Here is a 12,907-nt window from a genome sequence, read left to right on the forward strand (position 1 = left end):
CATAGGGAAAAAATTATGGAATCACTTAATACTGAGGAAAAAATTATGGAATCATGAAAAACAAACAAACAAAAAAACACTCCAACATATCACTAGTATTTTGTTGCACCACCTCTGGCTATTATAACAGCTTGCAGTCTCTGAGGCATGGACTTAATGTGTGTCAAACAGTACTCTTCATCAATCTGGCTCCAACTTTCTCTGATTGCTGTTGCCAGATCAGCTTTGCAGGTTGGAGCCTTGCCATGGACCATTTTCTTCAACTTCCACCAAAGATTTTCAATTGGATTGAGATCCAGACTGTTTGCAGGCCATGACATTGCCCTTATGTGTCTTTTTTCAAGGAATGTTGTCACAGTTTTTGCTCTATGGCAGGATGCATTATCATCTTGAAAAATGATTTTGTCATCCCCAGACTTCCTTTCAATTGATGGGATAAGAAAAGTGTCCAAAATATCAACATAAATTTGTGCATTTATTAGAGATGTAATGACAGCCATCTCCCCAGAGCCATTACCTGAGATGCAGCCCCATATCATCAATGACTGTGGAAATTTGCATGTTCTCTTCAGGCAGTCATCTTTAAAAATCTCATTGGAACGACACCAATGCAGATTCGCAATTCATCACTGAATATGACTTTCATCCAGTCATCCAAGTCCACGATTGCTTTTCCTTAGCCCATTATAACCTTGTTTTTTTCTGTTTAGGTGTTAATGATGGCTTTCGTTTAGCTTTTCTGTATGTAAATCCCATTTCCTTTTGGTGGTTTATTACAGTTCGGTCACAGACGTTGACTCCAGTTTCCACCCATTCGTTCCTCATTTGTTTTGTTGTGCATTTCCTGTTTTGGAGACATGTTGTTTTAAGTTTCCGGTCTTGACGCTTTGATGTCTTCCTTGGTCTACCAATATGTTTGCCTTTAACAACCTTCCCATGTTGTTTGTATTTGGTTCAGATTTTAGACACAGCTGACTGTCAACAACCAACATCTTTTGCAACATTGTGTGATGATTTACCCTCTTTTAAGAGTCTGATAATCCTCTTCTTTGTTTCAATTGACATCTCTTGTGTTGGAGCCATGATTCATATCAGTCCACTTGGTGCAACAGCTCTCCAAGGTGTGATCACTCCTTTTAGATGCAGACTAACGTGCAGATCTAATTTGATGCAGGTGTTATTTTTGGGTATGAAAATTTACAGGGTGATTCCATATTTTTTTCCTCAGAATTGAGTGATTCCATAATTTTTCCCCTATGCTTGGTTAAAAAAAGTAACCATTACTGACTACCACATTTTTTGTTCTTGATTTCTTTTAGTGTTTCTTAAAGCCAGAAAGTTGCCATTTGAAATGACTTTAGTTTTGTGCCATGTCTGTGATCTGCTTTTTTTCTATAAAATTAAATAACTGAATGAACATCCTCCAAGGCCGGTGATTCCATAATTTTTTCCAGGGGTTGCATAAACTAAGGCTACATACGTACTTGGTTTGTTTTTGTTAGAATTTCAGTTACGATTCTGAACTGAAGATTTGTTACCACTCACAGTGCAATATAAGTGAATGGCTTTTCATCCCAACCCACATGTAGAAGGAAATAATTCATGCAGAAATCATAGCATGCTGCAGATTTTCAACTACGAATAGGGAGTGCGGATTTTTACATGGATTTTTGGTACTACTGATTACAGAAAAACTCAACATTACAAGTACCATAAAAGCTATCTATTTAGTGGCTGACACATCTGAACCTGTTGTAGTCTTACTCTGGGTCTGAGACTTGGTTAAAACAGTGGAGAAGGGTAGATAAAGCGCCACTCACCTTTCAAACTCCTGCCACATTTTCAGATACAAAGAAGTGCAAGTAAATACTAGTACTAATGTATTTACAATGATAACTCTGCCCTAATGAGTTTACATATATTCCAAAAATATATTGCATTTACTGAGGTTATAGAAATGAAAATGGAACAATAGGTGAGAAATGAAAAATATAGAAAACATATTCACCCACATCATGTTATTGAGGAATGTTAGCCTACAGTAACATACCAGTGAGCATGGACATTTGGTGGAAGCAGTGGTGTAACTTGAAGCTTGTAGGTCCCAATGCAAATTTCCAACAGGGCCCTCAACTATCACAGGTCTTTAATAGTATTGGTCTTCTCATATTAGCCAAAAGGCCACTGACTGCACCCATTGTAGCAATGCCGGTGACTGGAAGTTTTTTTCCACATGTACAGTTGTTATGTAGGTTTGCATCACTAAAAACATTTCACATACATTACCTCTCTCCTTCCTTTCGGTTGCTTGAACTGATCCTTAACATTCCTACTTCCCACTGATCAAATAAGGATTGTGCAGGAACTGGAGTAAAAGTGAAGACGCCATTATTGGGGTATGTTGCATCCAGTGTGTAGAGATAGGTCCAGTAAGCTTCCCATGGCTCAGAATATGGAATTCCTAGAAAATTGAGGAAGAATAGACATAAAATATTATATACATGAGATTATGGTTATATACCAAAATGTCCACCTAAATAAAGATTTATGGCAGTTCAAATAACATATTACCAACAATGCGGACTTACGTGTGATACAGCCGAAAGAAGAGAACCATATAGTATTAAAATAATATTCCAAAGTTTATTAAAGAAATTTGAAAATACAAGAAAAGGCACTAGAAAAAAAATAGCAAAATATCAGGGGGATCCTGGTCCTTTAGCAGGTGAGTTAACACCTGATGCTCCTATTAACAGTGAGATAATCAATCCGAAGGATTATGTGAATGACTATAACAACAGCAAAGGGAAAAAAGGAAAAAGGTAAAATGTATATCCCAGCAGTGTAGGCAATATAAAATTAAATTAAAGGAGCTACATACTCCCATTAACCAATTGCTGCATGGTAGCAAAAAATAATAGTAGGGTGGTCGAGGAGGTATATAAGTTTATAATGTCAACAGACTGTGTAAATGTACAGTGATCATAATGTTAAAAAGAGTACAGGAACCAGTTAGTGCAACCAATATACAGCTCTGGCAAAAATTAAGAGACCACTGCAAAATGTTCACTTTGTCTGATTTTTCTCTTTATAGGTATATTTTTGAGTAAAATGTAAATTGTTCTTTTATTCTATAAACTTCTGACAACATGTCTCCGAATTTCCAGGCAATACATTTTTTATTTTTTTTTCTGAAAAAAAGAAATGGTCAAAACTACAAAAACAAACAAACAGTGCTTTCAGACCTCAAATAATGCATAGAAAACAAGTTCATAATCATTTAGAAACAACAATACTAATGTTTTAACTCAACAAGAGTTCAGAAATCAATATTTTGTGGAATAACCATGATTTTTAATAACAGCTTTCATGCGTCTTGGCATGCTTTCCACCAGTCTCTCACACTGCTTCTGGCGCAAAAATGTAAGCAGTTTTTTGTTTGATGGCTTGTGACTATCCATCATCCTCTTGATTACATTCCAGAGGTTTTCAATGGGGTTCAGGTCTGGAGATTGGGCTGCCCATGACAGGGTTTTGATGTGGTGGTCTCTTACTTTTTGCCAGAGCTGTATATACACATATCATAGGAAGGTATACTGTGACAATGTAAAAGGAGATGTCACTATACCTTAGTACTGTAACCTCAGGAACACAAAATGAGAAGTCAGAATAGGCCAGGTGCCCCCTCACCCTAACGCGCATTTCGTCCAGAGCAACGCCCCGAGAAGAAGCAATTAGCATATTATGGTGCACTTAGCTTTCTTCCTTATTGACAATTATTTGCTAAAGTCTTTTTTATGTAACTCCATCCTTCCACTTTCCTTCAATTCTATCTTTCACTTCCCCTAAGCAAAGTTCTGCATTATCATAAGGGCCTCCTTGGCCTGCACCTAGGAACTCGTCCTTTCCGTCCATCTATGCTAGGCTTTCTGCCTGAAATCCAACTTCCCACTGTTTTTTCACCTTCTTGGGGATTGTATGATCTTACATCTCGAGTCTCCCACTTGGCACACTTACACCCTTTAAATACGGGTCTGCAGGTAGCTAGGTCAGTACTTGTCAGTTGATAAACCCAATCTCATAAGAGGAAATCTGCCTCAGTTAGTGTCCATATAACTACTCTCATAATAGGCAAGTCCCAACTTTTTACCCTGTCTGTTGCTAACTAGATGTTATTGGGCAAGAAAGGAATACATCAACATTTCAACACATAGCAATGCATTATATAACCACAGATTCTTCAAGGGGATGTGACAGCATCTCCACTTCCTTACACAACCACATTATTTTAGTTTTGTTATTTTAATTTCCCCCTTAAAATGATTTTAGTTTGTCAGTGGATTTGTACAGATTATGGGTTGACATTAAAGTTAGAAAAAGTTATGAAATGATTCCTGATATGATTTTATTACATGACAAAAATCTGGCATTTTAACACACTTTTTATATTCACTGTAGGTGGAAAAATTGAACCCTATATGAACAAAACTACGTATTAATGTATTTCCTGATTTAGATTCTCAAAGTAATATTTTTAATATTTAAAGGTTTACAAACCCGTAACCAAAGAGGAATATCAGGAGTAATTGAAAGGGCTTTACAGAAACACAAAAATGGCAGACATGGAGGTTTTCCATAGGCACAGTCAGACTAAGTCTCGATTAACCTGAGACTACCTTGAAATACATTAGCTGCAAAGCAAGCCATAATACCTAATGTGTAATATCTAACAATAGTGGGTGATATAACAAGAGCTCTTGTAGATGTCATCTTGACCTCACCTGTTTCATTGTAGCCCCAAACCTCTATACGGACAAGCTGAGTTGGGAGGGTGTCGGGATCCCAAGTCATTGTAAGAGTTCCATTATATCCAGGAGTACCATAATATTGCCACTTTTGTGAGTCAATCAATATACTCTTTTCATCCCCAGAAGCTTTACTGTGATGAACTGAAAGCCATAAAAAAGAACACTGCAATAATATGGGATGGCTGAGTGACATAATTAACTCTAATCATAATAATCCTCATCATACATAACTGATTACAACAACAATACTTTAAAATGAAGCCGTCACATTAAACATGATCTCCGATAAGCAGAGAGGGTGTAATAAAGCAGGATGAGCAGGCAAGATTGATATTGAGTTTTGTGTGGAAAGATTCAGTATAAGGCCGGGGTCACACTTGCGAGTGTGATGCAAGAAACTCGCACAAGTCTTTTGATGCACGAAACTCGCGCAAGTCTCTCACATCAGTTCCCGGCACTGCCGCCGGCACTCGGGACCGGAACATTCAGCTGCATGTATTTCTATGCAGCTGCACACCTCGGTCCCGAGTGCCGGCGGCAGTGCCGAGTATTGATGTGAGAGACTTGCGCGAGTTTCTTGTATCACACTCGCAAGTGTGACCCCGGCCTAACTTGCATTTCATCCATTTATCCTGCATATTCTAAGTTTTGGAGTCCAGTGGGTGGTCCTACTCAGTGATTGACGTTATCTGTATTAACATTCATACACAGAGGATATCAATCTTTGACTGAGAAAACCCACAGACTCCTAATCCAGAATGAGGAGGGACTTAAAGGGCCACTGTCACCCCCTCCAGCCGTTATAAACTAAAAGAGCCACCTTGTGCAGCAGTAATGCTGCAGTCTAACAAGGTGGCTCTTTTAGTTTTTGCTTCTGTTATTCCCTCAATAAAGCGTTTTATAATTTTCCCCAAATACCTGTCTTTGTACCTGGAGGCAGGTCTGAAGCCTCCTCTGTTAAGCGCCCAACTGCCGTCACTCATCTCTTCTGGGGCGATGGTCGCCGCCCCCTGCGCGCTGTTTTTCTTAAATCCGGCACCTGCGCTGTGCGTGCCTGCCTGGGGCTTGCGCAGTGTTCATTGGCCGTCATAGCTCAGATGCCGGGTGCCTGACTGCGCCTGTGCGGGCAGTGCGGCCACCCTGCTACTGAATCCCCACCCCGCACTGTGTTATGCATTATGCACAGTGCGGGGCTGGGATTCCTAGGCATGCGCACTGCGCTGTTCAGACGCTCCCCCGGTCCCCCGCCTTCCAGCGTTGCCGGAATATACAGGTTTCCTTGCCGGCGTTTGGAACAGCCACAAAGAACAAAGCTGGAAGGCGGGGGACCTGGGGTGCGTCTGAACAGCGCAGTGTGAATGCCCAGGAATCCCAGCCCCGCACTGTGCATAATGCATAACACACTGCGGGGCGGGGATTCAGTAACAGGGTGGCCGCACTGCCCGCACAGGCGCAGTCAGGCACCCGGCATCTGAGCTATGACGGCCAATGAACACTGCGCAAGCCCCAGGCAGGCACGCACAGCGCAGGCGCCGGATTTAAGAAAAACAGCGCGCAGGGGGCGGCGACCATCGCCCCAGAAGAGATGAGTGACGGCAGTTGGGCGCTTAACAGAGGAGGCTTCAGACCCTCCTCCAGGTACAAAGACAGGTATTTGGGGAAAATTATAAAACTCTTTTATTGAGGGAATAACAGAAGCAAAAACTAAAAGAGCCACCTTGTTAGACTGCAGCATTACTGCTGCACAAGGTGGCTCTTTTAGTTTATAACGGCTGGAGGGGGTGACAGTGGCCCTTTAAGCAACTGAAAAATAAATTGTACTGAATATTTCCTCCCAAAACTAATATATTTAGAGATCATCTTCTATTCTATTACCCCCAGGATGACTCCAATTACCTGAACAGTGCGCAGATCAAAAAAGAGGACTGCAGAGCAAGGGTTCAATAAAAGCATCGACTTTGTACCCTATGCTTTCTATTGAAACCGTACCTCGATTTCCTCCAGAAGTATGTATCAGCAAATTATCACTGGGACATTAAATCATATGTATGTAATCTCTGCACAGCTCTACACAATCATTTAGTATAGATCCTAGAAAATGACTACATTAATTCATTCATAATAACAATGAATGCAATTAATACAAATAATAAGATATTTAAAATTATTAGCGATAAAAAAAACTCCAGTGTCTATAAAATGTTTTGGAAAATGTTGACAAAATTTCATGAATGATAACTGTATACTAGGGTTGAGCAAAACGGATCGGACATTTTCAAAAATCGCCGACTTTCAGCAAATTCGGGTTTCATGAAACCCGACCCGATCCCACTGTGGGATCGGCCATGCGGTCGGCGATCTTCGCGCCAAAGTCGCGTTTCATATGACGCTTTCCCCGCCATTTTTTCAGCCAATGAAGGAGTGTGGGCAGCGTGATGACATAGGTTCCGGCTTGCTTTCTGCGGCGTCACAGGGGGGAGGGAGGAGGAGGAGATTGTTCCCCATTGACTTTGCGCGATAATCGGCCGATTTCACTCGACTCGACTTTTGACAAAGTCGGTTTTCACGAAACCCGACTCGATCCTAAAAAAGTAAAAGTCGCTCAACCCTACTGTATACCAAACCTAGTCTGATCTCATCTGCTGCTGCCCTTGTTTATTCGCTTCCTTTGTAGCCAGATTTCCTTACCTGCTAGCCATGTTCCAGAAGGGGATGAACTGGATGTTCCATTAAATAACAATGTAAATGGGATATGACCAGTCTGAAATACCAGTGGAGAAACGCACTGAGCTTGTCCAGATTCACTGACTGAACCCTGAGTGTCGATTTCATTGTTGAATCTGTTAGTAGGAAAATCATTTTTATTATATCTGACAGAAGAAGACCATGATCATCATGATCAGAAATTGTAACTAACAGCTATGACACAGGGAGTCATTTGCCAGTGATGCAGATGTAACTAGATTGCTGGAGTCCGTACTTCTACTTTACCCACTATTTAGTGATTTTACAGATCAGTATATTATCCGCTATAGTTTATTCCACTGCAATTTCCCTTATAGTTTCCATTCTGTTCATTGAGTTCTCCTCACAATCTGACTTTAATATTCTACAACATTTTTAACTAATCCAGTCGGCTTTGAGTTTCAGGTTATGCTAGATGTAGAAAATGCTCAGTGTAATGAAATGTTTTACAGCTTTTTAATTCATTTTGCATTTCTATTTCCTGCCATGTTCAAAATCCATGTTTGCCCACAGTGAAAATAAACTTTCTTAGGCTACGTTCACATTTGCGTTGTGCGCCGCAGCGTCGGCGCCGCAGCGCACAACGCAAACAAAAACGCAGCAAAACGCATGCACAACGCTGCGTTTTGCGCCGCATGCGTCGTTTTTTTCATTGAATTTGGACGCAGCAAAAATGCAACTTGCTGCGTCCTCTGCGCCCCGACGCGGGCGCCGCAACGACGCATGCGGCGCAAAACGCAAGTGCGCCGCATGTCCATGCGCCCCCATGTTAAATATAGGGGCGCATGACGCATGCGGCGCCGCTGCGGCGCCCGACGCTGCGGCGCTGGCCGCAAATGTGAACGTAGCCTTATTCCAGGTACTGAATGCCTCCGTAGTCACACACCCTGAATGCCTCCACAGTCACACACCCTGAATGCCTCCATAGTCACATACCCTGAATGCCTCCATAGTCACACACCCTGAATGCCTCCGTAGTCACACACCCTGAATGCCTCCGTAGTCACACACCCTGAATGCCTCCATAGTCACATACCCTGAATGCCTCCATAGTCACACACCCTGAATGCCTCCATAGTCACATACCCTGAATGCCTCCATAGTCACACACCCTGAATGCCTCCGTAGTCACACACCCTGAATGCCTCCATAGTCACACACCCTGAATGCCTCCACAGTCACACACCCTGAATGCCTCCATAGTCACATACCCTGAATGCCTCCATAGTCACACACCCTGAATGCCTCCGTAGTCACACACCCTGAATGCCTCCATAGTCACACACCCTGAATGCCTCTTTAGTCACACACCCTGAATGCCTCCATAGTCACATACCCTGAATGCCTCCAAATTCACACACCCTGAATGCCTCCGTAGTCACACACCCTGAATGGCTCCGTAGTCACACACCCTGAATGGCTCCGTAGTCACACACCCTGAATGCCTCCATAGTCACACACCCTGAACGCCTCCATAGTCACACACCTTGAATGCCTCCATAGTCACACACCCTGAATGCCTCCATAGTCACACACCCTGAATGCCTCCGTAGTCACACACCCTGAGTGGCTCCGTAGTCACACACCCTGAATGCCTCCATAGTCACACACCCTGAACGCCTCCATAGTCACACACCCTGAACGGCTCCATAGTCACACACACTGAATGCCTCCATAGTCACACACCCTGAGTGGCTCCGTAGTCACACACCCTGAATGCCTCCGTAGTCACACACCCTGAATGCCTCCATAGTCACACAACCTGAACGGCTCCATAGTCACACACCCTGAATGCCTCCGTAGTCACACAACCTGAATGGCTCCATAGTCACACACCCTGAATGCCTCCATAGTCACACACCCTGAACGCCTCCATAGTCACACACCCTGAATGCCTCCATAGTCACACACCCTGAATGCCTCCATAGTCACACACCCTGAATGCCTCCATAGTCATACACCCTGAATGCCTCCTTAGTCACACATCCTGAATGGCTCCGTAGTCACACAGCCTGAATGCTTCCGTAGTCACACACCCTGAATGCCTCCATAGTCACACACCTTGAATGCCTCCATAGTCATACACCCTGAATGCCTCCTTAGTCACACAGCCTGAATGCTTCCGTAGTCACACACCCTGAATGCCTCCATAGTCACACACCCTGAATGCCTCCATAGTCATACACCCTGAATGCCTCCTTAGTCACACATCCTGAATGGCTCCGTAGTCACACACCCCGAATGCCTCCATAGTCACACACCCTGAATGCCTCCGTAGTCACACACCCTGAGTGGCTCCGTAGTCACACACCCTGAACGCCTCCATAGTCACACACCCTGAACGGCTCCATAGTCACACACCCTGAATGCCTCCGTAGTCACACACCCTGAGTGGCTCCGTAGTCACACACCCTGAATGCCTCCATAGTCACACACCCTGAACGGCTCCATAGTCACACACCCTGAATGCCTCCGTAGTCACACACCCTGAGTGGCTCCGTAGTCACACACCCTGAATGCCTCTGTAGTCACACACCCTGAATGCCTCCATAGTCACACAACCTGAATGGCTCCATAGTCACACACCCTGAATGCCTCCATAGTCACACACCCTGAACGGCTCCATAGTCACACACCCTGAATGCCTCCGTAGTCACACACCCTGAGTGGCTCCGTAGTCACACACCCTGAATGCCTCTGTAGTCACACACCCTGAATGCCTCCATAGTCACACAACCTGAATGGCTCCATAGTCACACACCCTGAATGCCTCCATAGTCACACACCCTGAATGCCTCCATAGTCACACACCCTGAACGCCTCCGTAGTCACACACCCTGAATGCCTCCGTAGTTACACACCCTGAATGCCTCCATAGTCACACACCGTGAATGGCTCCATAGTCACACACCCTGAATGCCTCCATAGTCACACACCCTGAACGCCTCCATAGTCACACACCCTGAACGCCTCCGTAGTCACACACCCTGAATGCCTCCGTAGTCACACACCCTGAATGCCTCCGTAGTCACACACCCTGAATGCCTCTGTAGTCACACACCCTGAATGCCTCCGTAGTCACACACCCTGAATGCCTCCATAGTCACACACCCTGAATTCCTCCGTAGTCACACACCCTGAATGCCTCTGTAGTCACACACCCTGAATGCCTCCATAGCCACACACCCTGAATGCCTCTGTAGTCACACACCCTGAATGCCTCCATAGTCACACACCCTGAATTCCTCCGTAGTCACACACCCTGAATGCCTCCATAGTCACACACCCTGAATTCCTCCGTAGTCACACACACCGTGAATGCCTCTGTAGTCACACACCCTGAATGCCTCCTTAGTCACACACCCTGAATGGCTCCGTAGTCACACACCCTGAATGCCTCCATAGTCACACACCCTGAATGGCTCCGTAGTCACACACCCTGAATGCCTCTGTAGTCACACACCCTGAATGCCTCCATAGTCACACAACCATACAGCAGTTTGTATCAGTATTATGCCAGGGGTGGGCATATCATCGGTGTAATCTGTGCAGGGGCCCATGAAGTAAGGGGGCCCATTTCTACCTCCAAAGCAGGTGGAATTATGCATGTACTGGAAAGGGCCCGTATACTGTTCTTGCACGGGGGCCTTTTTCTGTCCGCCAGTATAAAATACTATCAATCTCAAGTCTAGGATATATAAGCCCAGGTATAGATAGGCTTTTAGCCTATAAATGCAGGGAATCATGTTTCCATTAAAAATATACTGTATATATCAAGTAGAAATCTTGATACACAGTACAAATATTGATATTCCAAGGTAGCGAAATTATTGTACCTTATTTTAAATACTTAAACCCAAATTCATGAAGCAATTTTAGCCAGAAAATATTGTGACTTTTGGTGTTTTCACACCATCTCCAATCTATTTGGAAAGTAAATAGAATTTGGCAAAAACAAAATAAATTAAAAAAATGACAACCCAGACATTGAAACCTCTTCAAGTAGCTGATTGGAGGGGTACAAGAGTTAAACCCATCCCTCTGCTCCCTTTTATCTAGTAGAATGAGTTATCTTAAAATTATGCCATTGGTTTAAAAGCCAGAATAACCCTTTAATTGTATAAACAGTATGCAGTAGAGTTATCAGTTGCCTTTAGTGCTATTTACATCTATGCAGGTGTTAAAGAACTCTTCATCAGAAAACAGAGCTAAAACCATTATAAAATATATAAAAAAATTAACTAGCACAGTATATTTAGAAGTAAAACAACAACTATACTTTATAGTAACTTTTAGATTACTTTTAGTGTACTCTATTTCTAGCCATTATTTGATCTGTAGTCAGCATTTCTACCCGTCTTCTCTCTGCACAGGCTCTTTCTCTTAATTTTCAATTGACTCTGAGCTAATGTGATGAGAAGTGTTGCTGTGATCTCTCCCATATACATCACAGCAGCAGCATGTAGGAAATTATACACAGTATTGAGCAGTATAGATGTGAATCCAGCTCTGGGGTGAGGCAAAATACTTGTTAAAAAACTGAGCACAATCTTTCTGTGTCTTCCTCTGATTGTTGTCTTATACCATCTCCCATTCCTGCTTTATATAGCATAAATAACTGACACCACACTGCTCTGGCTCTGTGTTGTTTTGAGCAGGATTGTTTTTTTTTCCAGTGTAGATGTTGAGTTCTGGAGAAAGGTGAGATGGAAGAAGTGTCTCATAAGTGAAGAAAGAAGTTTCTTATACACTGCTCAAAAAAATAAAGGGAACGCTAAAATACCACATCCTAGATATCACTAAATGAAATATTCCAATTGCATATCTTTATTCAATACAGAGTGGAATGTGTTGAGAACAATAAAACATAAAAATGATCAATGTAAATCAAAATTAGTATCCCATGAAGGTCTGGATTTGGAATGATACTCAAAATCAAAGTGTAAAATCAAATTACAGTCTGATACAACTTCAGTGGAAATCCGTTAAGACAAGGAAATGATGCTCAGTAGTGTGTGTGTGGCCTCCATGTGCCTGTATGACCTCCCTACAGAGCGTGTGCATGATCCCGATGAGGCAATGGATGTTATCCTGAGGGATCTTCTCTCAAGCCTGAATTAAAACATCAGTCAACTCCTGGACAGTCTGTGGTGCAATAGTCTGCGGGCGTTGGTGAAAGGAATGAGACAGGATGTCCAAGATGTATTGGATTGGATTCAGGTCTGGGGAATGGGCAGGCCAGTCGATGCCATCAATGCCTTCATCAAGCAGGAACTGCTGACACACATCAGCCACATGAGGCCTAGCATTGTCATGCATAAGAAGGAACCCAGGGCCCAGATCACCTATATATG

General features: G+C 43.2%; 1 protein-coding gene across 2 annotated transcripts in view; it reads right to left on the bottom strand.

Moving 5' to 3' along the window:
* The window catches only part of SUSD2 (sushi domain containing 2), a 354,318-nt gene that overhangs the window by 217,701 nt on the left and 123,710 nt on the right, over positions 1 to 12,907 (bottom strand). For both annotated transcript variants that reach the window (XM_077292088.1, XM_077292084.1), the window contains exons 3-5: positions 7,497 to 7,648; positions 4,782 to 4,949; positions 2,287 to 2,461 (exon numbers count right to left, since the gene is read on the bottom strand). In XM_077292088.1, coding sequence (XP_077148203.1) covers positions 2,287 to 2,461; positions 4,782 to 4,949; positions 7,497 to 7,648 — 495 coding nt within the window. The remainder of the gene's footprint in view (positions 1 to 2,286; positions 2,462 to 4,781; positions 4,950 to 7,496; positions 7,649 to 12,907) is intronic.

Source organism: Ranitomeya variabilis, chromosome 1 (genome assembly GCF_051348905.1).
Source record: "Ranitomeya variabilis isolate aRanVar5 chromosome 1, aRanVar5.hap1, whole genome shotgun sequence".
In the NCBI taxonomy this organism is placed as follows: Eukaryota; Metazoa; Chordata; class Amphibia; order Anura; family Dendrobatidae; genus Ranitomeya; species Ranitomeya variabilis.